Source organism: Pecten maximus, chromosome 9 (assembly GCF_902652985.1).
Source record: "Pecten maximus chromosome 9, xPecMax1.1, whole genome shotgun sequence".
Taxonomy (NCBI): domain Eukaryota; kingdom Metazoa; phylum Mollusca; class Bivalvia; order Pectinida; family Pectinidae; genus Pecten; species Pecten maximus.
In genome coordinates this window covers 21,217,105-21,239,586 of record NC_047023.1, presented here as the reverse complement: position 1 = coordinate 21,239,586, position 22,482 = coordinate 21,217,105, and the positions used below count along the sequence as shown (strand labels likewise).

At 36.1% G+C, this 22,482-nt stretch overlaps 2 protein-coding genes across 9 annotated transcripts in view; one reads left to right on the top strand and one right to left on the bottom strand.

Annotated features, from left to right (window-relative positions):
* Positions 1-8,337: 8,337 nt before the first annotated feature.
* On the bottom strand, positions 8,338-11,787 carry LOC117334946 (40S ribosomal protein S15-like). The gene is made up of 5 exons (XM_033894810.1): positions 11,728-11,787; positions 11,408-11,511; positions 9,788-9,920; positions 9,282-9,383; positions 8,338-8,490 (listed from the first exon to the last, which is right to left on the bottom strand). Exons 1-5 carry the CDS (start codon positions 11,728-11,730, stop codon positions 8,377-8,379), a joined length of 456 nt encoding a protein of 151 aa, XP_033750701.1. The 5' UTR covers positions 11,731-11,787; the 3' UTR covers positions 8,338-8,376.
* A 95-nt stretch (positions 11,788-11,882) lies between these two features.
* The window catches only part of LOC117334945 (serine/arginine repetitive matrix protein 5-like), a 54,062-nt gene continuing 43,462 nt past the window's right edge, over positions 11,883-22,482 (top strand). For all 8 annotated transcript variants that reach the window (XR_004534259.1, XR_004534258.1, XR_004534257.1 and 5 more), the window contains exon 1: positions 11,883-12,284. Coding sequence is in view for 5 of the 8 variants with exons in the window: in XM_033894807.1 (XP_033750698.1) it covers positions 12,105-12,284 (180 nt within the window). In the remaining 3 variants the exon portion in view is untranslated. The remainder of the gene's footprint in view (positions 12,285-22,482) is intronic.

The following is a 22,482-nucleotide window of genomic DNA, read 5'->3' as shown; positions in this document are numbered from 1 at the left end:
TTAGAGGTTTTTTCCCTTTATTTAACACTGACGCCAAGGGTGTTGCAGACGGAGGTGCCAATAAGCTGTCCACCAATGGTAATACATGTAGGCTTAACCAAGTCAAGGCGATTTTCTATAGATAACAAAACTAATTAGCTATTTATGTCTGAGCATTGGGACTGTGATTACCCAGTCTTTATGGCATTGGAAAACCTTGAGCAGATGACGAACCGAGAAGTTTTGGTCTATCCCTACCCGGGGAGGTTTGTGTTTCTCATAAAGCTGATATATCACCCTAATTGTATTGGATAGCATAACAGGATGCATAGAGTGACATGTCTCCCTGACATATCATGTGAGGTAGCCACCAGCTGCTATAAAGAGATCCTCAAAATCACCCCTGGTTGATCTCAAAAAGTAGCAAACAAATAAATACTTGCTTAGGGATGGTCATCGCTCATGTAATTATATATATTAGGAAAATAACAAAATTTTCTCAAATTAATATATTTTGCCTCCAGATTTCCGTTCCCTCTATATTTATTTAATCGAGATTCGACTATTGTTTTTCGAGGTTCTTATTAACACTGAGACTGTTAACCCCTTCGTGACTTTAATGATCACGGTCGTTACAAAGGTAACTTTTTAAAAACGGAGGTGTTCTTGTGCACAACAGCACCTTATTAAGGTTTTCGAGGTTCTTTAAACATTGAGAATGTTAACCCCTTCATGGAGTTTATGATCATTGCCGTTAAAAGTATGGTCACTTTTTAAAAACGGAGGCGTTCGACGTTCAGGGTTCGACGACTGTTTTTCGAGATTCTTGTTAACACTAAGACTGTTCATCCCTTCATAACGTTATGTCATTGTCGTTACAAATATGATAACTTTATGAAATAGAATGCAGTCTACCTTAACCATCGGTGTTCAACGACTGCTTTCTCATCCTAGACCATTAACTCCTTCGCAGGTTTGGCCAACACCGCAATTAATTCTCCGTATAGAATTTACATTTTTCTTATCGACTTGAATTTATGCATTTTTCATGATCGATACAACCATAAATATCAGGCATTCTCGGGGATTAATAACGTACTGTACAAAATATAGTTATGAAACCACGACGTCCTATAAATACATGTGAAAACAACTTTATACTATTTGGATGTCCGTTGAATGATTCATATTTGTCGTGTAACGATCAAGAATATATCATCACATTAGCCACTATCCAGTACACTAATTAATAACCGACTTATTCCTAATTCTCTGATGCGATCAACAGTGTGATACATACCGTCAAACATCAACATAATTATTTCTTTCTCTTATCATTTTATATTTCGTGTTGGTGATTATAGTCTACAGTCAGGCATGGAATTAATAAACCTAATCTAAATGGAATTAGTATTCCGGGGTTTGTTGTTACGCGGTTTTCATCGATCTAAGACCACATACAAATAGTACTGAAAATGGAGTCTCTTTTTCCGGATAATCGTCACCAGATTGAAAGATGGCATTTTAAAATTACCTACAAATTGCTTTGAGCTGCCTGGTCAGATCAACGCAATTTGTAATAACCTTCAAATGTCATTTTAAGTAATAAATACGTTTCTTGATATATATTTAGGCTGAAACATATACAAAAGAACTACATTTGTACAAATGTATCACCTTTCCATCTGGTGACGATTTATCCGAAAAAAGATTTTCGAAATTGTTTTTACAAATTTCGACGATTACGTGCTGACACAAACATCAAAACTTGGCATGCATGTCTGAATTTGTTTTCCGTGAGCTAACAACCAGTGGGAAGGAAAACGAAACAATACTAAAATTGCGGTGACAAGCTAAGTCCAATATAACAATTACGATGGCTGACTGATATGTTGTGAGTCTCATATTGAAGGATTTGAATTTTGTCGGACATATTGTATTATTTTTCAACATAATCCCCTTCAGTATCTACACTTTTGCCAGCGGTGTTTAAGGGCCTCAATGCCACTTGTAAGGAACTCCCTTCTTGGCTGTTCAGAAAGTCCTCCACTGCATGTATGACGTCATCCCAAAACTGAAAGTGGGTGCCTGAAATAGTTGTTTTCATTTTAGCGAGATCAGGTGAATGAGGCGGATGCTTAATCAATTTAAAGCCATAATCGTGAATGGCAGCCATGGCAATGACATACTTGTGAACAGGAACATTGTCCTGATGGAATAACAAACCTTTAGTGAGCTTTCCGTGGCGCTTAAGTTTAATATTTTCCCGTAACTGCCTCGGATATGAAGCATAGTATGTGACATTGATTGTTTGTCCCTGTCGGAGATAATCTATCAGCAGAATACCATCTGCATCCGGAAAAACGAGGTCATAACCTTCCCAGTTGATGGAACAGGCTTTGCCTTCTTTTACGGGGAGAGCCAGGGTGCTTCCATTGTTTCGATTGTTGTTTGGTCTTGGTACCCATCCGGCCGACAGCTTTCTCATTGTAAGATCCTCGGTCAGAATGGAATGTATTCTTTCCTGTGAAATGCCATGTCTACTGGCTATATATATCTTTCTGTGACTTGTCTGTCAGTCATAACAATGTCATGGACTTTTTTGACCATTTATGGGGTTGCAACATTGACAGGCCTTCCAGGACGGGGATCATCCTCAAGGCTCTGTCGGCCGCGCTTCAATTCTGATACCCACCTTTTCACTGTAGCATATGAAGGGGCATAATATCTTTCCCTAGTGTTGCTACCATATCATTATGGATATCCTTAGGTGTTAAACCTTTTTATGCAAATATTTGATCACTGCTCTTTCACCGATTTTGTCCATTTTGTAAAATCCGCTTGTCTTGTTTACTTTAGACTGCTACCTCGTCGATATAAACTAACCAAATGAGACCAGTCCTTGGGTACACGGCCCTATATAGTCAGGGATTAGAAGGACTTTAAAAGTTCGAACATCCTTGGGTACCTCCTTCAGCATTGTTTCCACAGGGATTTTAATTAAATTTCCAACACACGCGGTCCATAACACGAACAATATGGATAATGATTTTGGAGTCCCTGAGGATTTGAAGTTCCAACATCATCCCCGGATAGTTCTTCAAATGTAATAAGCGATCATTTTACGGACAGGTACAGAATAGTGGTAATCATTGGGTTGGGGAGGGGATGGGGTTTGGGGGATGGGTTTGGAGGATGGGGTTTGGGAGTGGGGATTGGGGTGCGGTTTGGAGGATGGGGTTTGAGTGTGGGGATTGGGGTGCGGTTTGGAGGATGGGGATTGGGGGTGGGGATTGGGGTGCGGTTTGGAGAATGGGGTTTTGGGGTGGGGATTGGGGTGCGGTTTGGAGGATGGGGTTTTGGGGTGGGGATTGGGGTGCGGTTTGGAGGATGGGGTTTGAGGGTGGGGATTGGGGTGCGGTTTGGAGGATGGGGTTTTGGGGTGGGATTGGGGTGCGGTTTGGAGGATGGGGTTTGAGGGTGGGGATTGGGGTGCGGTTTGGAGGATGGGGTTTGGGGGTGGGGATTGGGGTGCGGTTTGGAGGATGGGGTTTTGGGGTGGGGATTGGAGTGCGGTTTGGAGGATGGGGTTTGGGGGTGGGGCTTAGGGGAGGGGTTTGGGGTCACTTGATCACGTCTATGTGAACGAGTGAAAAAAGATAAATGTGTTAAGGAAATTAAAATTTATATTAAAAACAGATGCACTGCTTAGGATTTATAACTTTTATTCTACCTATCATTGAGTATGCATGTGAACTTTGGGATGGAAGTTCAGTATCAGATTCTTTGATATTAGAACATAACGCGAGACGGGTCACAGGTTTACCGTCATATGTAAATATCTCCGCTTCATATTCAGAACCGAAAAGATCTTAGCCTTCATGAGCAACTTTTTAAAAGAAGCCCGAAAAGTGTTTCTCTGAATTAATAAGCTTATTATAATGTTGGGAGACAGACTAATATTTCACATAGCAATACAATTGAATTACGACTTTTTTTTCGTGCTGACTTTACCAACAGTCCAAATTGTAGTTGTGAAAATCTTTGAAAGTGTTTATCCTTTCTTTTCTAAATGTGGAAAAAATATGTCAATTATAGGAACTAAATGCTGAGAATACAAAATTAAGTACATGTATGTTCAGATACATGTATCATTACATCAAGTCCAGTAAAAGATTTGATTTAGATTTTTTTTTTAAAATATGTACAGTGTATGATCAATTGATGTTGTCTAGGTTCATGGTACAGTTATCTTCGCAAGCCAAGGCTAGCGAAGACGTGGTACAGTATGTCGAGTACGTAGCAATAGACCGCGGGTATCCAACGACGTCAGCCAAATAACTTAGACTATATGTCTTTGCCTGTTGGGTTTTTTTGCTAGAGATTGACCAGTGACTTGAAAATTGGATCAATGTCATTTCTTTTCACAAACTTGGCCAAGTGTCATTCCAGAATTGTACCTGTAAAATATCTGGTCTTTTTTATGTTTTAACTTTGTTCAAACTTTTTATTGTAGCATTCATTATTCAACTACCAGTCAACTCTCTTGATTCTATGCATTTCGGTTTATCAGAAGAATTCACTTGAGTGATTTTAAAAAAATTGACTCAGTTATCTTGGCTATTGGTTAATATACTTAATACTGGATTGACGAGCGATGAGCCGCACCACAGCATAAGCTCACTTGGCCCTATGGCAGGTGAGCTAACTACACATAAATTTGACAAGTACCTTAAGAAATAATGTCAAACAACTACAAACTCCAAAATCCATGACAGCGGTAGTCTGCAAGCCATCTTCGGCTTTGATCAGCTCAAAATTCTCCGCGTTTATAAAGAATACATTATGTATGGAACGCCAAATTAACATATATTCAAATATTTGAAGATAGGTTCAATTAATTGAAGATAGGTTCAATTCAATTGAAGATAGGTCCAATTCGATTGAAGATAGGCCCAATTATTTTTACCTATCAATCTCTAATTGAATTGAACCTATCTCTAATTGATTTGAACCTATCTCTAATTGAATTAAACATATCTTCAAAAACAACATATCTTTAATTCAATTGGACCTATCTTTTAATCAATTACGCCTATCTTTAATTCATTGGCAGAACAAGGGGAGCGGTCCCTTTTCCCTATTTGTTCGTAATTGAAGATGGGTTTAATTCAATTAGAGATAGGTACAATTCAATTAGAGATAGGTACATTTCAAATAGAGATAGGTTCGAATAAATTGAAGATAGGTTCAATTAGTCTTATTAAAACCTATCTTTAATAGAATTGTACCTATCTCTAATTGAATTGAACCTATCTTCAATTATTAGAAGAAAGTTTCAATTAATTGAATATATGTTAATTTGGCGTTCCAATTTTAATGAAGGTTTGGTTTTTATTTCGTTTGACCAATGCTCCTCTACTTTACAGTTTATCGCTCTCTTAGTAGTGTTTTCCATTCTGTTTCTGACGGTGTGGTTGAGATTAGTGTACATGTTGTTGTACCAAGTAGATGTTGCAGATTTTGTTACCTTTTCCACTGTGTGGCCACTCTGGGTTCCGTCGTTACTATTGTTCGTCGGTTGTTCCTGTGAAGTAAGGTTGCTGGTATTACGGGTTGGTTTTTCTTTGTAGCCTTTGAAGACTTTTTGGGGTTCTGGGTGGGAGGTTTTCTTTTGAGTGGTGCTCCTACCTCTAGATCTAGCAAAGAGGGTATATTTCTTTGTATAGTCAGTCTGGTTTTGAGGATGATGATTTTATGAGGTGGTCTCTTGTGGTTGTTTTGAGTTGTCTGCTATTTATCAACTGAAATGTTGTTCCTTTGTGAATGGTTTTCAGTTTGAATCCCCTGTTGAGCTGTATGATTTGTTTATGTCTTAACAACGGTGGAGGTGTATAGGAACCCAGAGGAGGTACGTATCTGGTTATGAGCCTCGTGCACAGGGAAATTTGAGGTCCAAGCTTGGAGTGGTTAGAGTTGGTAATGATATGGTTGATAGAAGGGTTGTTGTGGTGTCATATCCCAGGGCTGGGTACGCTGTTATTGTAGTTGTATAATATTCTGGTTGGTTTCTAGTTGGCAGATTCTCATTTCTAAGTGGAGATTTTGAATCTTCTCAGTTTTCATTGTTGGAGTTGTAATTGTCGTGATAAAATCGTGGTGGAAGATGGGCTACTACATCTTCACTGCATTTTCATTGACTTTGGTATTTACGTAGTAGGTTGTTTGCTTTTTCAATATCGATGACTTTCTTCTCTTATTCAACTACTTCGTATCAAGAATGGATTTCCTTTGTACAAGTCCCTTTTTTTGTTTTGTAGTTGTACTTGCTGGTTTGGTTGTTTCCCTTATGTTGTCACCTTGGTTTCTATGTAGATTAACTAAGAATCATGGGTAAAAACACCCGTGAAATTCGTTTAATGGCATGCATAACCGGGCACTATTGGAAATAGCACTTTTAGAAAGATCCTTTGTGAATTTGCCAAATAGTAGACTTCCTTAAGGATACACCGAGCCCACCATCATCAGATGGTCGGCAGCATAGTATCACCACTCACTGTTAACAAATTACAATTCTGATTTAATACTTCGATGTTATGTAGATCTAGTCAAAATTAAAAACATGTTTTTTCTTCAATTTTGATGTTTCGGATTCTGACAGCTAAATACTGTGTTTTGCTAATTTTCCATAAGTCTGGTTTTGCACTACACAATCATTTTATGGTCCTGTCCCTTTTTATAACTTCTGAACTTCATTAATGGTTTGTGGGTAGCGATAATTTGCAGTGGTTGATTCACATTACAAAATATATGCGAGATCTCTGCCTCACTTTATATTCACCCTTTTTATATCAAGAATTTGATGTCAAAAAGAGGCCCTTAACGGTCACCAGAGTACGGATATTTATACCGATAAGTAACGTTTTTTCTTTAAACCAGCAATGAACACTTCTCAGCCTTGTAACTTGAAAGTAGATCAAGGTCATTCATTTGAACAAACTTGGTAGCCTTTCATCCCAACATGCTGCTGACCTAACATTATGACCCTGGGCCTCTTGGTTATTGAGAAGTTGTTTAAGAATCTAACACATATGATTGACATTAGGTCAAGGCCTTTCATTTAAAGAAAAATTGTAGCCTTTTATCCCAGCATACTACTGGCCCAATATTATGATCCTGGAGAAATCATTTAGATTTCAACACATTTCACCCGTGACCTTGAAGGTAGGTAAAGGTCATTCATTCGAACACCTTTAATAGCCCTCCACCCCAGCATACTACTGACCTAACTGTGAGCCTCTTGGTTATTGGGTAGTACGGGGGTAGTTTCATACCCCCCAATGGACCTTTCAATTTAGCCAAGGTCATTCATCCAAGCATGTTACTGGCCAAATAACATGACCCATGGCATCTTGGTTATGGAGACTTTGTTGAAAGATTTAAAGATACTCGACCACCATGACCTTGAAAATAGGTCAAAGTTATTAATTTGAACAAGCTTGGTAGCCCTTCATCTAAACATGCTATTATTGATTTTAATCAAAACTGGTAGCCTTTCACTACAACATGCTACTGGCCTAATACCATGACTTTGGGCCTCCTGGTTATTGATTAGTCGAAAAGGTAAATTGTTTACAGATGACAACAAATGTGATTGCAAAAGATCACTCTAGACTATCTCAGGTGACCCAAGTCACCCCCCCCCCCCCCCCCCCCCCTATAAAAAGTGGGTGGTAACAAGGTTTAACTATCTACTCATTATTTAACAGTAAAATGGGACCTTGTTACCATTCTTTTATAAAAATGTGAATAGAGTAAAATGAGCCCCATGTATACATATTTTTTTCAAGAACAATTTTAACAGTATTTTTTTAAGTAAATTATGTCAAGACTGCTGATGCATAAGGTCAGTGCTGACATATTTATCATTAAATTAAACGTGAAACTGGAGGTATTGTAAACAATCATTATTGTTAAAATACCTCTATACTTTCTTTACACAAGTTATTTTCAAATGAGAAAATTTCTAAAAGATGTTCAATTCTCTTCTATGATTAACTGAAATACAGCGAGATCTTATATTGCAATAGATCTTAAACTACAAGTCGGGAATTTAAATCAGACACCGCAAATTAAACTAGACAATTTACTTTTGAATACAGTACAACACTAAAAGGTTATGAAGTGACCATCATTCAAAAGTTTTGGCAAACTGCACAATTACTTCGAAGACCTTCCTAGACACTGTTAATTAGTCTCTTAATTCCAGAAATCCTTCTCCTGATCTGATGATCATCACTTGATGGGAGTTTTGAAATTGGAACTGTGAGATTAAAGGTGTAATTTATAACACAGATAAGAGGTAATCCCACATATTTATTAACCAACAAATACAGTCTATTTGAGTGGAATAAATCGTGAGGAGTGAGTGGCACCAATACCGGGACGACCGTGCTTAACAGGCTTGTATGTGATGCTGAACTCTCCAAGGTAGTGGCCGATCATTTCAGGCTGTGAAAAAGAATTAAACATAACATTAAAAGACAGAAAAGAAAGGCCTTGGGTTAAACAATTTCTTTTTACCTGCTCTGTAATTCTATAATTTCTCGAAACATGTTTGTTTAAAACTACTACTTTATAAAACAATTAAATTATACTACTATGAGAAATGATTTAGATAATCAAGATTATGTCATAATCTACATGAAATCTGGGTATACATTTTCATATATGAAATTATTATATCAAACATATTTATGTAATATACAGGGGCTAGTAGCCTATTTTTTCCACTACCCACGATCAGAATTCTACTAGCCCCTGCACTTTAGCAATTTTTCAGTACATGAACATGTATTCTAGTAAATCTTGTTTTCCGTAATGTACCTTTTCCTAAACAGAATGAATCAATTAGAATTGTGTCATTCAACAATGAATGATTTTTTTTTGTTCAGTATGTTTACTATGTTATCTGGTTTCTGTATGAAGATGTAGTCATAACTATTGTGAAAGAAATTATCTGTACAGTACAAGAAGTTTACACATATTAAAATAATTAAGAGTATACAAAATATGGATTTTAGTTGTACTGGTTGAACAGAGTTAAAACTTTCGGACGGTTACATACCAATACTACAACGGATGTCGGGCTAGTGGAAATTGTACACCACTGATAATATACACACGATACACTTAGTTTCTTTTATTTGAAATTGAACTGTTTTTATTTTTAAAGTAACCAACATAAAGGTATTTTTTTAAAAGACAGCTTTGCTTTTAATTTAACAACTGTAGAACCTTACCTTGACTTCGATTTGGTTGAAGGTCTTGCCGTTGTACACTCCGATAACACTACCGATCATTTCTGGCACAATGATCATGTTTCTCAAATGTGTTTTCACTACCTGTTTAACGAAAAATTATGTGAATAAAGTAAAAGGTCTTTGAATATATGTCAGTGAATATCTGAGGATTTTAAAAATTCTACATTAATAAGTCAATGTTCAACAAATTCAAACAAAATTGATCTGTTCATACTGGGAAGAGGGTTTGAATTGGTCAAAAACAAGGGCTATTATCCCAAGCTTAAATTTTATATCATGAAGTAATCTATTACTCGTCTTGCATTCAGATACCACCTGAAGCTTTTGTTTTCCAGGTTTTTTTATGACGATTCCTTCATTGAATCAGATGTGTACATCTGTTTTAAATTCAAACTAATGCATCAAGAAACCATTCTCACAGATATCCCCATTCCTTCACATTCTCAAAACTACATTTTTGTATGACTCATTGCTCTTTCTCCTACCTCTGGCTTTTCTAGGGGTTTGGCCTCCTTTTTGGCCTTCCTAAGACGCTTGATGAGTGCCATGGGCTTCCTCTTCAGACCCCTGGTGAACCTACGGCGGGCTCTGGATGAGAGCAATTCCATCAACTGTTCACTGTAAGGAAAGAATAGTTTAATGTATAATAATGAAAAGTTGCCTGCTTGATACAGTGGGGGGAAACATGTGACCTGTAACAGATATGAGAACACCAAGTCTGATAATGGCGGAGGAATGTGCCAGCTCGCAGTAAGTTTGATGCTTTTAAACTCATTTACTGTATCTATATCAACAATTTAATAAGTGCACGGGACCTGTAACGCTTAATACTCAATGGATGTACACAAAATACATCACTATATGCTGCAGTTATTGCAAACACTTCTACACCAATTTAATGGATTTTTTCTGAATCATGTGGGTCATTCATGAAAATTGTGGGCCAATGCATATGGCCCCCTCCAAAATGATCCCTGCACCATGAACTGGCCAGAGGTAAGAATTTTGGAGTCTGCATTTAAGTTTATGGTTGACTACAAAATTATATATATAAATATATTTTTCTCAGTACAACTTACTAGGACAGGAAATTCAAATCTATATCTTCAGATCACCAACACATAGTGTGTATATATATATAAAAATCTATAAACTAATCAATGCTTGACAATCAGCTAACCCCAATAATTTTCACAAAGCCATAAACCTATATAATTAATGCCCTCATTCTTTTAGCAGGATTTCTTCATTAATTTGCAATGCCTGTTATATTTCAAAGACAATCACTTTTTATTTTTAAAATGCCAGAAGTTAATTTTTTCTTCACTTCAACATCACAATAATGTTACTTTAAAAGGTCATATGTTAGTAAGTAATCTCTTTTATTTTCAAGTTTGTTGAAAATCAAAGTGTGTTCAGTTCTTGGTTCATCAGGATTCCTTTTAAAAATTTTTTTTCATGATTTGGGAGTACTTCATTGGACAGGTATACGTATTACCTCCTGTTATTCTACCATACACAAATACACATTTCATTTGGGATGCACAAGAATTTCAAGTTCAAACCCATCCTCTCAATTTAGATGCCCATAATATCTCAATAATAGTTGCAAAAAAATGCCCAAAAACAAATTACAAAGCACTTTCATAATGCAAATTCACAAGAAATGATAAGCGTCAATGCAGAATGTTAAATTTGTCAATCTTGCACTATTATTGCTTTATTTTTAATATAGGCCTATATGAATTTATTACTATAGTATTGTTTGAAACGTGGAGAAAATCAATATATATATATTTGAATATATCTAGTTAATTCACAATCACATCATGATGTACTGTGTTCAAATGGTATCTTTTCTGACCATATTTAATGATTAGAATATTTTCAACAATTGTATGTGGTGACTATTGTGGTCAGGTGATAATTTTTGCTACGTTGTAGATAAGTTCCAAATAAAATATTGTTGTTATCATATATCTTGAAATGATATATGTAATGTATTTCCTCTGGCCTAAACGTAGATCGAGATTCAGTGCTAGCTTCAAGGAAACTTTTTACTCGGGGTGTTTAGTGGGTAGGCAAAGTAAGACGAAATTACACACCTTGACATGTCCAAAAGTTGGTCAAGATCAACACCCCTGAAAGTGTACTTTCTAAAAGTACGCTTCTTCTTCTTTTCCAATAAATCTTGTGTTTCTTGGTCAGCCTGAAAATGAAACTAGCTGATATCATCATGTAAACAACTAAAATGTGTCAGTTCAACCCTTATTTCTGTGGGTTTAGACAATGTTTATGGCGTTACAACTACAATGCATGGGTAGTTTATTTCATTCTTTATTGAAAGGAAAATCCGATTATTCTATAGCAGTCGCAATAAGGCAGATTTTATCGGATTCAGTAGACTCATCATTTATTCGCTCACCATGGTGGAAATTTCGACCGGAAAGAGAAATAACGGAAGTTGCAAAAATTTGATTTCCCATAATTCCTATACCGGATATTACAGAGTTGCATCCCCTTGGACAGGTGCGACAAGTGACATGAGACGAAACAAGCAGGTGAAACGTGTAAACGTGTAAACAAACACGTTGGTGAACGAACAAACAAAAGTGTGCAGTCAGGTGTGTTGAGAGATAATGATGGATAATTAGATCAACGAAAACGTGGACGACTTTTTATGCCTCGTGTACAGCATGTAAAGTTTTAAACTTTCAGAATCAATGGAGTTATCGTTGAGGAGACTGTATGAAGTAAGAGGGTACAAGGCGGGAGCTGAGACTAACGTCAGAATTGTTCCACATGACAAACAGTATGTCAAATTCCTTTAGATTTTCAAAACTCCTCCCGCGGTTTCTAAGAAGTGATAAAGGAAAATCGAATTCTAATGCTGAGTGGGAATATTATGGTAACAAACCGAAAGATGGACATATTTGTAAAATATTGTTCTTGGATGACACCGAGATATTGCTCCCATTTAAGGTGAGTATTAGAAAGCTATCAAAGTAGCAATAACTCATTATTTATACTGAAAGACTAGTCAAGCAAGCAGTGATTTCCATATATATATATACCAATTTCTATCTTCAGTGATCTTCCAGATTTCGGTATTAAAATAATGTTATTCAAAAAATGTATATTTATCAAGTAATTATTTACTACTTTATGTTTGTAAAAAGTATTTCGATATCAAGAACATGAGTTGAGTGTGTTATTATATAACCATGTATATTTTTCGTTTCAATTGTCTCTTCAGCAAATCTATGTCTCAAATAAATTAAGTTCATCTTGAAAACTTCTATTTAGTCAGTCCAATATTTGGAGTTATTATATTATTTTATATATATATTAATTATCAAAAATATTGAAATCTTATCATGTAAAGAAATGTTCAAGATTTGTAATAGGTATGACATTTTTTTTTCTGGGTCTGAGCTCAGGTGACCTTTCACTCTCTGAGCGAACGTCCTACCATTTTATTCTTTTCCAATGTACACAATACCCACCCCCTTTACATAATTTACAAACACTTTGCCACCAAAAACAACCCTGGGCTAATGTAAAAAAAAAAAAAAAAAAACAGGGGGGAAATTACAGTTTTGCAAACAAGCTAACTGGAATTAAACCATGACCAGGTTTATTTTCTGCTATATACCAGTTGGTGACCCAAAGAAGCAAGTTTTGTCAACTAAGTGACATAGACCATATACATATTATTTAACATGGAGTACAAACTTTGAGCCACACACCAGACCTGCTTCTTTTGCAAATGTTTATGAAACATGCATGCCAACACAAACAAAGCATGTCATGGTCAGTTATTTGTCATAGATCATTTTAAACTCATTTCTCTGATTGACAATGAAATTTTAAACTGAAATGAATCGAATGAGTCAGAATTAAGGTGAGCAGTCTTGATACAGTTTTAAAGTTACTGCATCAAAATGATTTAAATTTCTATAATGCATCAAAATTTTCTGACTCACCATTGCCAAGATAACTAGAACCATGATATTTAACCATTTGATTTGAAAGTACTAGCAGGTTATATTAGTTCAACTTAATGACATGATCCACTTTAATTTCAATGCGAGGTAACACAATTAAGGTTTTGGTTCAAATTGTTGTTATTGCAAATGCATATGCCTTACCATGTTCTGAAGTTTTTTTTATATGTTTTTATCATTTTTGCCTGAATCTTGTGTGTATGTGTTTAGGAGTTATTTAATTGAAGCAATTTCAGAAAACAAAATCACCATTTCCCTGAAATCTAATTATATATAAAGGGTCAATACATGTTATCTAGATAGACATACTATCATGTTCATCTGAAGGCTACAGCTATAATTAAACCCTTATGATGACTTATTCAATTATACTTAAAGTGCATGCATTAACACTTTAACAGACTAGTCTGCTCTGCTCTAATTCTCTGCATTTTTCAGGCATAGCCTAATTAATTAGTTTGATAAATATGTTTTAATCATGAAATGTGCAAAGTGTTTTGTTATTATTGTTGTTGAGTGAGACCATTTGTATTTGTTTCCTGACATGTACCTAAGTGGCTGCAACGTAATTAGGTTTGAGTTTATACAGCATAATATATATATCCTTTATATATCCTTACCTCGATAGTACATTTTACTTTAATGGAACATTAATTTAGAGCTCAAAGTATGTATTGTGTATCTATATCCTGTCTTAAGTATTCCACCAAGCCTTTCCTACCCCTTGTACATTTAGTGATTTCCATATACGACATATTTACTAAGGCCATTCTATATATGATCAAAGTGTTTCTTTAAATATGATCAGGTCTGGTTGATCATATTTACTCTTAAATGTTTGCTCTTTTTTGTTTGTTAAATGCATAGTTCTGTGACAAAATAGATTTTCCCACAGGTAAAACTGTCATATGTGATGAACCATTCAAGTGATTTTTCACAATATAACCACTTCTATGACAAAGATGTATGCTTGAATATTTTATCACAATGATTATCTGATCCATGTTTGCATTACTGGTGTGTTGATGTATACTATCAACTATTTAACATGTCTATGATATTGGTGATAAGGAAAATAATTGTGTGGAATTATAATCAAAATGTCGCTCAAAATGATTCAGATCTAAACAAAATACAAACGTCATACAGACATAGAGTTATAAAATTCTCATGATGGCATTTAATATCCGATATTCGCGTGACACATTCCCTTTTTACAAAGTGCACCATATTACTCATTCTGCCTTATACTCCATCTATTAGGTGGTATATATATATATACACATAGAAATTAAACTACACTGTCCACTATGTATTATGTGGTAATATATACAAATCATGTATATAAACGTATAGAAACTACTGTCCATGTATCATGTGGTAATATATATATATATATAAATTACATGTACAACTGTCCATGTATTATATGGTAAAAAATGTACATTGTATAAACTTATAGACTATATACTGTCCATGTTATGTGATACAAAGACTTTGGGGGGGGGGGGGGGGGGGGGGGGGGAGAATAATGAGCTGCCCCATTCCAATTTAAAAAAAAATCATATTAAAGTTAAATTCCCTTAATTTGTAATTTATTCCTGAATACTTTCTTTATAATAAAGACAATTCACAAATTTTCCCCCAAATTGAGATGGAGTGGCCTCATCTCTATACCCAAAACTATTATCCATCAGTATCATGGCTACTGAGACATCTACCAGTAATTATTATACATTGTATATACGTACATTGTTTGTGTATATGATTCATTATACAGTCTGAACCCTGTTATCTTAAGTCATTGGGGTCATGCCATGAAAAAACATTGAGATATCATGAATATAATACTGATATTCAAAGTAACTGGGTATATTCAGTTTGATATAAAAAATGTTAATGACGGAACTGAATTTGGCCTCACATTATAAGAAGAGCCTTCAAATTATCAGAGTTTGTGACAACAAAATAAAACTATATAATAATGTCAACAATCCAAATCTTGTAAATTTAAGACAATTAATAGTGGATGTCCTAGCTGTATCTATGAAATGAATTCATGACCCTATTCATGACAGTACATGTATAAGTATGATGAAGATGTACTGGTAGTATAATTAGTATGATATCTTTATTACATATTCAGGTACTGATCATGTATTTAATCATCCATAAATTACTGATTAATACAAGCTCTATCATAATTTATTCAGACATTAATATGAAGAGTTATGTACATGACTTTGATTTATTGTAGGGTTATTTGTCAGTCGTGCATACTAAAATGTTCCAGATGAGCAGGTGGTGCATTGCATTTGATTGAAACCATTTTCGATATTGACTCAGTTTGTACTGTATTGACTGGACTTTTGTCTTGGTCGTCTGTAGGCCTGTACTGGTAGTGTGTGTAGTCCTGTATGGGCATGTGTTGTACTTGTATATATTGTCCCAGTGTAGTCCTCTATACCCCGGAAGGCCCTGTGTGTAGTCCTGTATTGGTAGTGTGTAGCCCTGTATGTAGTCCTGTACTGGTATATATATAGTGTATAGTCCTTTATTGGCAGAACGTGTACATGTGCAGTCCTGTATGGGCCCAGTACTAGTATTGTCCCAGTGTATTCCTATATACCCCGGTAGGCCCTGTATGTAGTCCTGTATATGTCGTGTGTAGTCCTGTATAGGTCGTGTGTAGTCCTGTATAGGACGTGTGTAGTCCTGTATAGGTCGTGTGTAGTCCTGTATAGGCTGTGTATAGGCCGTGTGTAGTCCTGTATAGGCCGTGTGTAGTCCTGTATAGGCCGTGTGTAGTCCTGTATAGGTCGTGTGTAGTCCTGTATAGGCCTAGTGTAGTCCTGTATAGGCCGTGTGTAGACCTGTATAGGCCGTGTGTAGTCCTGTATAGGCCTTGTGTAGTCCTGTATAGGTCGTGTGTAGTCCTGTATAGGCCGTGTGTAGTCCTGTATAGGCCGTCTGTAGTCCTGTATAGGCCTTGCACTGGTAACTGTAAAAGTCTGAATTTTGGCGAAAAATCTGAGTTTTAAATTACATATCTGAATTTCAGCCGAAAAGTCTTTGTTTTTCAGATATACATTTTATATTCTGATAAGTTGGGGGAAACTCAGATAAGTATTATGAAATTCCGATTTGCATGCTGGAATTCAGATATGTTGGGTAAAATTCAGATGTTTTCTTATTTGTGCCCTCGGGCACCCCTTCTTGCCGGCGAGAGCAGCACGGGGTTTCACACCTCCCGCGGAGCCGGGTGTTCATGGTCCTCCGGCACCAGCTTACCTTTACCTGTGCTGTATAAATCATCCGCGTGTGACTCGATCGGTCACCAATATAGACTATCCTACATCGGTCGCTGTAAACTTCAACATTACGGCCGGTAAAGTGTTTTAATTTGTGATTATCTTCGTCTGTTTTTAGTGTAATGACCAGTGTCGTTATTCCGTGTGTTGCGTGTGTTTGATACTTTTCTACCTCCGATAACAAAAGATCTGACTGCACGGTGCGGTGATGCAATCGGACCGACGACGTTTTGTACAAGGGCATATCACAATCGACAACCAATATCTCTTATTTCCAATTGGTATCTAAGCTTAATTAAAATGATATTCTCAATAAATCTGTTCACGTGTTGTGATCTGTTGAAACAGTCGGTTCGTAACGTAAGTAGCCGCCCATATGTACAGTACTGTGCAGTGCGTAATTAATAAAAATCGTGTGTTGATACCGATATTCACACTGTTATAGACCAAACATTATTTATGTGCACTTGACGAAAAATCAGACCCAAATAAATTGTTCGCACACTTTCGATGGCTTGTGGTCGCATGATAGTCATACGTCTGGCCGTACGCAGTGCCAGCAGGCGGTCTATTTTAGGACCGATCAAAAGCCGTACGTCTGTCATGGGCTACCAGCTAGCTACCAGTACAAACAGAATCACCTACCGTAAGTGTCGCTGCTGTTCTTTATATTTCTTACAGAACCATCGTTTTGTTAATGATTATTTGGCGAGATTGGAAAATGTTAGTCTTTGTGAACAACTTAATCGTATATTTGTTTTGACGTATATATAACACAGTTACTATATTCTTGTTTCAGGTATCCCATGGCTGTAATACGGTTGCAGAAAAAATAGACCAAATTCCGAACCAGTTGCAGTTTCTTCTTTGTGCCTGGCCTGAACGATGCTTGCTATTTATTGACTTTGATATATACTGTATACCTATATCCGTTAACATTATTTGACATATTTACCCTGTAGCATTTTAATAATTTCCTAAATACGTAGACGTATATATCGCATACATGTGACCTTTATATACGTCTCTGCTTATAAAATAATGGGGCATATCAGGACTCATTTCACGACATGTATGTCGTACAATATGTTTTATACTTTGCCGAATACAACAGAGATACACATTTAAATATATATTTTAGATCGTGGAAAAATATTTCGATAATTTTCTGAATCGCACGTATATATCGTGTAACATTTTGATGATGTTCTGAATAGAACTCGAGCATCAAAGTTTCTTAATGTATCGGTACGAATATATATTGGCAACATTTTGATAATTCTTCGTGATTTATAGCGGGGCGTTTTTTTTTTGGTTTTTTTTGTATTTTTAATATAATCGAGGGTAGAGAGTGGTGAAAATTTGATCATTTTCTTAAGATAATTGGACAGACGTAAATGGTGTGCCATGTAGATTTTGTTCTTGATATATCCTGCAACATTTCGATAATTTTCTAAATAGAATGGGACGTATACATTGTGTAACGTTTTTTTTTTTATAATTTTCTAAATAGAATGGGACGTATAAATTGTATAACGTTTTTTTTTTATATAATTTTCTAAATGTATCTGGATTTATAAGCGTCATTTTGCTTTCATTTTACGTGTTTTACTCCCGACCCTCATAAAGTTAAACTCATAAAATCATAACCGGAATCATTTTACCGATATCAAATCTTCTAATAAAATCCGAAACGTTACGTGTAGATTATCTTTTTATTCATACAATACATGAACGAACATTTCATCTTAACCCTGGGATACTGATTTAGTCGATAAAATATGGGTCTCCATTCCCTACGGGATGTCGCCACAGCAAGTACCCATTTCTCCCCGTAGCTCAACAAAGACTCTTCTGTATTTTACCTTCGAGATAGGATATTACGTAATTCAATTCATTTCCAAAAGCAACACAGTATGAAGGATTCCAGGATACATACAGAATATAGTAGTCTTGTCACAGCTCATGGTCTTGAAATTTGTTTAAATATGCATTCATATGTCATGGGTGTGTGATGAGTTCCTGCCTATACAATTGTCCCTATATTTATATTATTGTAGAACTCGACACCGCGACATTGTCGATGGCACGCCGACTTCTCAACGGTCCAGTGAACAAGATAATTGACCTGTAATCAGTGTCATCTGGACTAGCAGAGGTTGTGTATTGTAACTGACTAGGGCAGTGACCACACCATATTTGAAACGATGATCTAGTACATGAACGTTTTGCTTATGAAAACTCCTCACCTTAACAATAAAGTTCGCAAAATTGGTAAAACGAATTATGGATTAACGACCGATATGCAAACCGGTACAAATTAAGGATGTATCGTGGATTCCCATAGCAAGGACCCATTGTAATACTTTGATCAAACATTCGTTACGATAATCTACAGTAAGTATTTAACCGAGATAAATACTTAAGATAAATGCGAACTGTTAAGTGATTAAACAGTATTAAGTATTATCTTTCATTTTTTTAGGGACAGTGATGGAATAAGAAAGAGTGCGTGTATGAAGACTTGTATTTTGCACGAATTTACCTGGACCCGAGACGTGAATATCAGATAACGCGTCTCTGTCTTGACACAATTAAAATTATAAAATATGACATATAGACATAAAACACGGAATAATTACACAAGTTTAGTAGATAAACAACGGAACATTATTGTTGCTTATGTTTATGAACTCTTCGGTCGATTATTAATTCGCCTATTGTAATTTGTAATTAATTAGAAAACATCTTGGGTGGTGTACAAATGATATAACTAAATAGCCAAATAAAAAGTTTGCTATGAAGCAAATGTTTCTGTTTTTCTCCACAGTCCCCACAAAACTCGGCCAAACCTGAGGCCAGCGGTTAGAAGTGACAATGTCGGGTGGCAAATTCCATACTCCTGACTGAAAATAGTACGTTTTAACGTAAATTGAATCGACTGTTAATTATCGACAAACGAAATCTAGGACCCGGGGAGGGGTCATGTATATGCATGTGTGGATTATATATTTTGATCAATGTTACATAAGAAGAAAACGAGATGCTGATATCGAGCTGCTTAACTCACCTGCGTATCATCAATAACAACTGCTGTTTTAATCAATAAGCATCTTGATTATCTGATTGCTCCAAGCTATGTCCCTTACCTGTACTCGAATCAGATCAAACGGACTTGAGGCGTCCTTTAGAAAGGTACTCTACCTACCTGTCAAAGCGCTATCCACGGGTGGCCACATTAGCCATGTGCAGGTGTCAGGTACATCCAGTTCAAGTTCTTTAGGACTTTGAGCGAATTAGCTCATCAGTTTAGAGTACAGACATATTATTTAACATAATTCACAAAATCATATATATACAGGTTCAACCGTGGAACGGCTGATAAACAACGATGATTGGAGAGTGTATTTTTATATTCATTACATCAAAGTTTCATGTATTTATGATTATGTAATTACATGTTAAAAAGTATGTGTACACATGAGCACATGCATTGAAGTAATAATTCTAACCTTTTCTTTTCCATGTGCAGGTGTCAGGTACGTCCGGTAGACATTCTTTTCTGACCTGATGTAAATGTAATTTTTGATAGCGTTGGCGCTTTCGTAACTGCAGCAAGTTATTTATATAACCACGAAAATAACATATTTCTGTTAGTTTTACATCATTTGTGAAACGGGATATTTTCACATATATCAGACAATTCAATGTTGACGTTTTACAGCCGTTTTACCGCTCCCTGCTATGTACTCAAACGGGGTACGGACAAAAGCCCGCACTTGACATTAGCCCCCGGGACATTAGCCCCTACGACGAAAGCCCTTCACACTAATAAAAAAGTGGACATTTGCGACATCGATCATATAATACTTGCAAAATGGAACACTATAATAATTCAACAAGTTCGGTAAGTTAATTTGTGTTTCTAATGTTTTATGTTCTATTACGGACACGTATCTAATCAAAAGTCCGTGGAACAACTGACGTAACAACTAACGGTGATAAATAAAGACATTCAAAAACCTATTGTATATTCAAATCCCATACGACTAATTTATCAGACGACACGTTCCCATTCCGACTCGTATCCGTAAATCTATACAGATGTGGTTTACTCTACTCACAAAAAAATACCAACATTTGGTTAAGTCGTTCCTTAATTATTTTCGGATTTGGAAGATGCATTTATTTCAGCTTTAACGAAGTTGTCAAATTGACCGGCATATTCTAAGTCCTGTGCATCGACGAATCATTACATAAAATAATCTTTTGGTTTTCATTCCTTTATATTGGCCTAGAGACCAATTACATTACATCGTTAGCATGTGGAGCTTTATCAAATTGTTGTATATGAAGAAAATTGTCAAAATGTTATGCAACACATATCCTGTTATATAAATATATAAGAGAAATAATCTAATAGTCGTACGCTGTGCGCTTCGTCCTGTTCTGCTTAATGAATTATCAAAATGTGACCCAATATGGTAAAATACGGCCCATTATTAATAGAAAGTTATCCTGATGAACAATATATCCCGTCCTGTTACATTTCACAAAAGTATTAACATTACGATAAACGATACACATGCAAGTACTATTCAGAAAATTAGCATGATACATTATATGTGTCGGTATAATATTTACGTATACCATTTATTTAGAATATACGTCCCAGTATATCAAGAAATTTGTCAAAATTTTACACGATGCACATATCAAATTATTCAAAAATGATCAAATTCTAAGAGTGTGTTTGAACTGAACAAAGATAGTCAGAATCGCCAGGGCTAGATACAGGAAAGGCAACTGGTAAGAAAGTTGGTTTGATGTTTTCAGTTCTCGGACACCTGAAACAAGAAAATGGCAATAGTGTTATATTAACGTAAACACAATTATGATATAACGAACCTGCTCCCTAAGACAATTATGAAAATGTCAAAGAGAACACGACACTTACGGCGACACACTGCGTAAGTATGCCTTTTGATCGGTCTTAAAATAGACCGCCTGCTGGCGCTGTGTTCGGCCAGACGTATAACTAGTCATGTGACAACAAGCAACGGGTGAAAAATACACACAAAAATAAGGATACAATGTGGGATTGGGTCCGTTTTTTACGTTAAATGTATGCTAACCAGCGCATATATAGTTAATATTAGGTCGATAACAGTGTGAATATCGGTATCAACACACGATTTTTATTAATTACGCACTGCACAGTACTGTACATATGGGCGGCTACTTACGTTACGAACCGACTGTTTCAACAGATCACAACACGTGAACAGATTTATTGAGAATATCATTTTAATTAAGCTTAGATACCAATTGGAAATAAGAGATATTGGTTGTCGATTGTGATATGCCCTTGTACAAAACGTCATCGGTCCGATTGCATCACTGCACCAGTCAGATCTTTTCTTATCGGAGGTAGAAAAGTATCAAACACACGCAACACACGGAACAACGACACTGGTCATTACACTAAAAACAGACGAAGACAATCACAAATAAAACACTTTACCGGCCGTAATGTTGAAGTTTACAGCGACCGATGTAGGATAGGCGCGGATGATTTATACAGCACATGTAAAGGTAAGCTGGTGCCGGAGGACCATGAACACCCGGCTCCGCGGGAGGTGTGAAACCCCGTGCTGCTCTCGCCGGCAAGAAGGGGTGCCCGAGGGCACAAATAAGAAAACATCTGAATTTTACCCAACATATCTGAATTCCAGCATGCAAATCGGAATTTCATAATACTTATCTGAGTTTCCCCCAACTTATCAGAATATAAAATGTATATCTGAAAAACTAAGACTTTTCGGCTGAAATTCAGATATGTATTTTAAAACTCAGATTTTT

Bases quoted from the DNA above. Each gene is read 5' to 3' on its own strand.
- LOC117334946 (XM_033894810.1), bottom strand. The intron at 9,921-11,407 runs GTGTGTAATTTC...CTTTCCTTACAG, and splicing joins CAACTTTTGGACATGTCAAG to TGAACAGTTGATGGAATTGC. The intron at 8,491-9,281 runs GTAAGGTTCTAC...TCTTTTTCACAG, and splicing joins TCAACCAAATCGAAGTCAAG to CCTGAAATGATCGGCCACTA.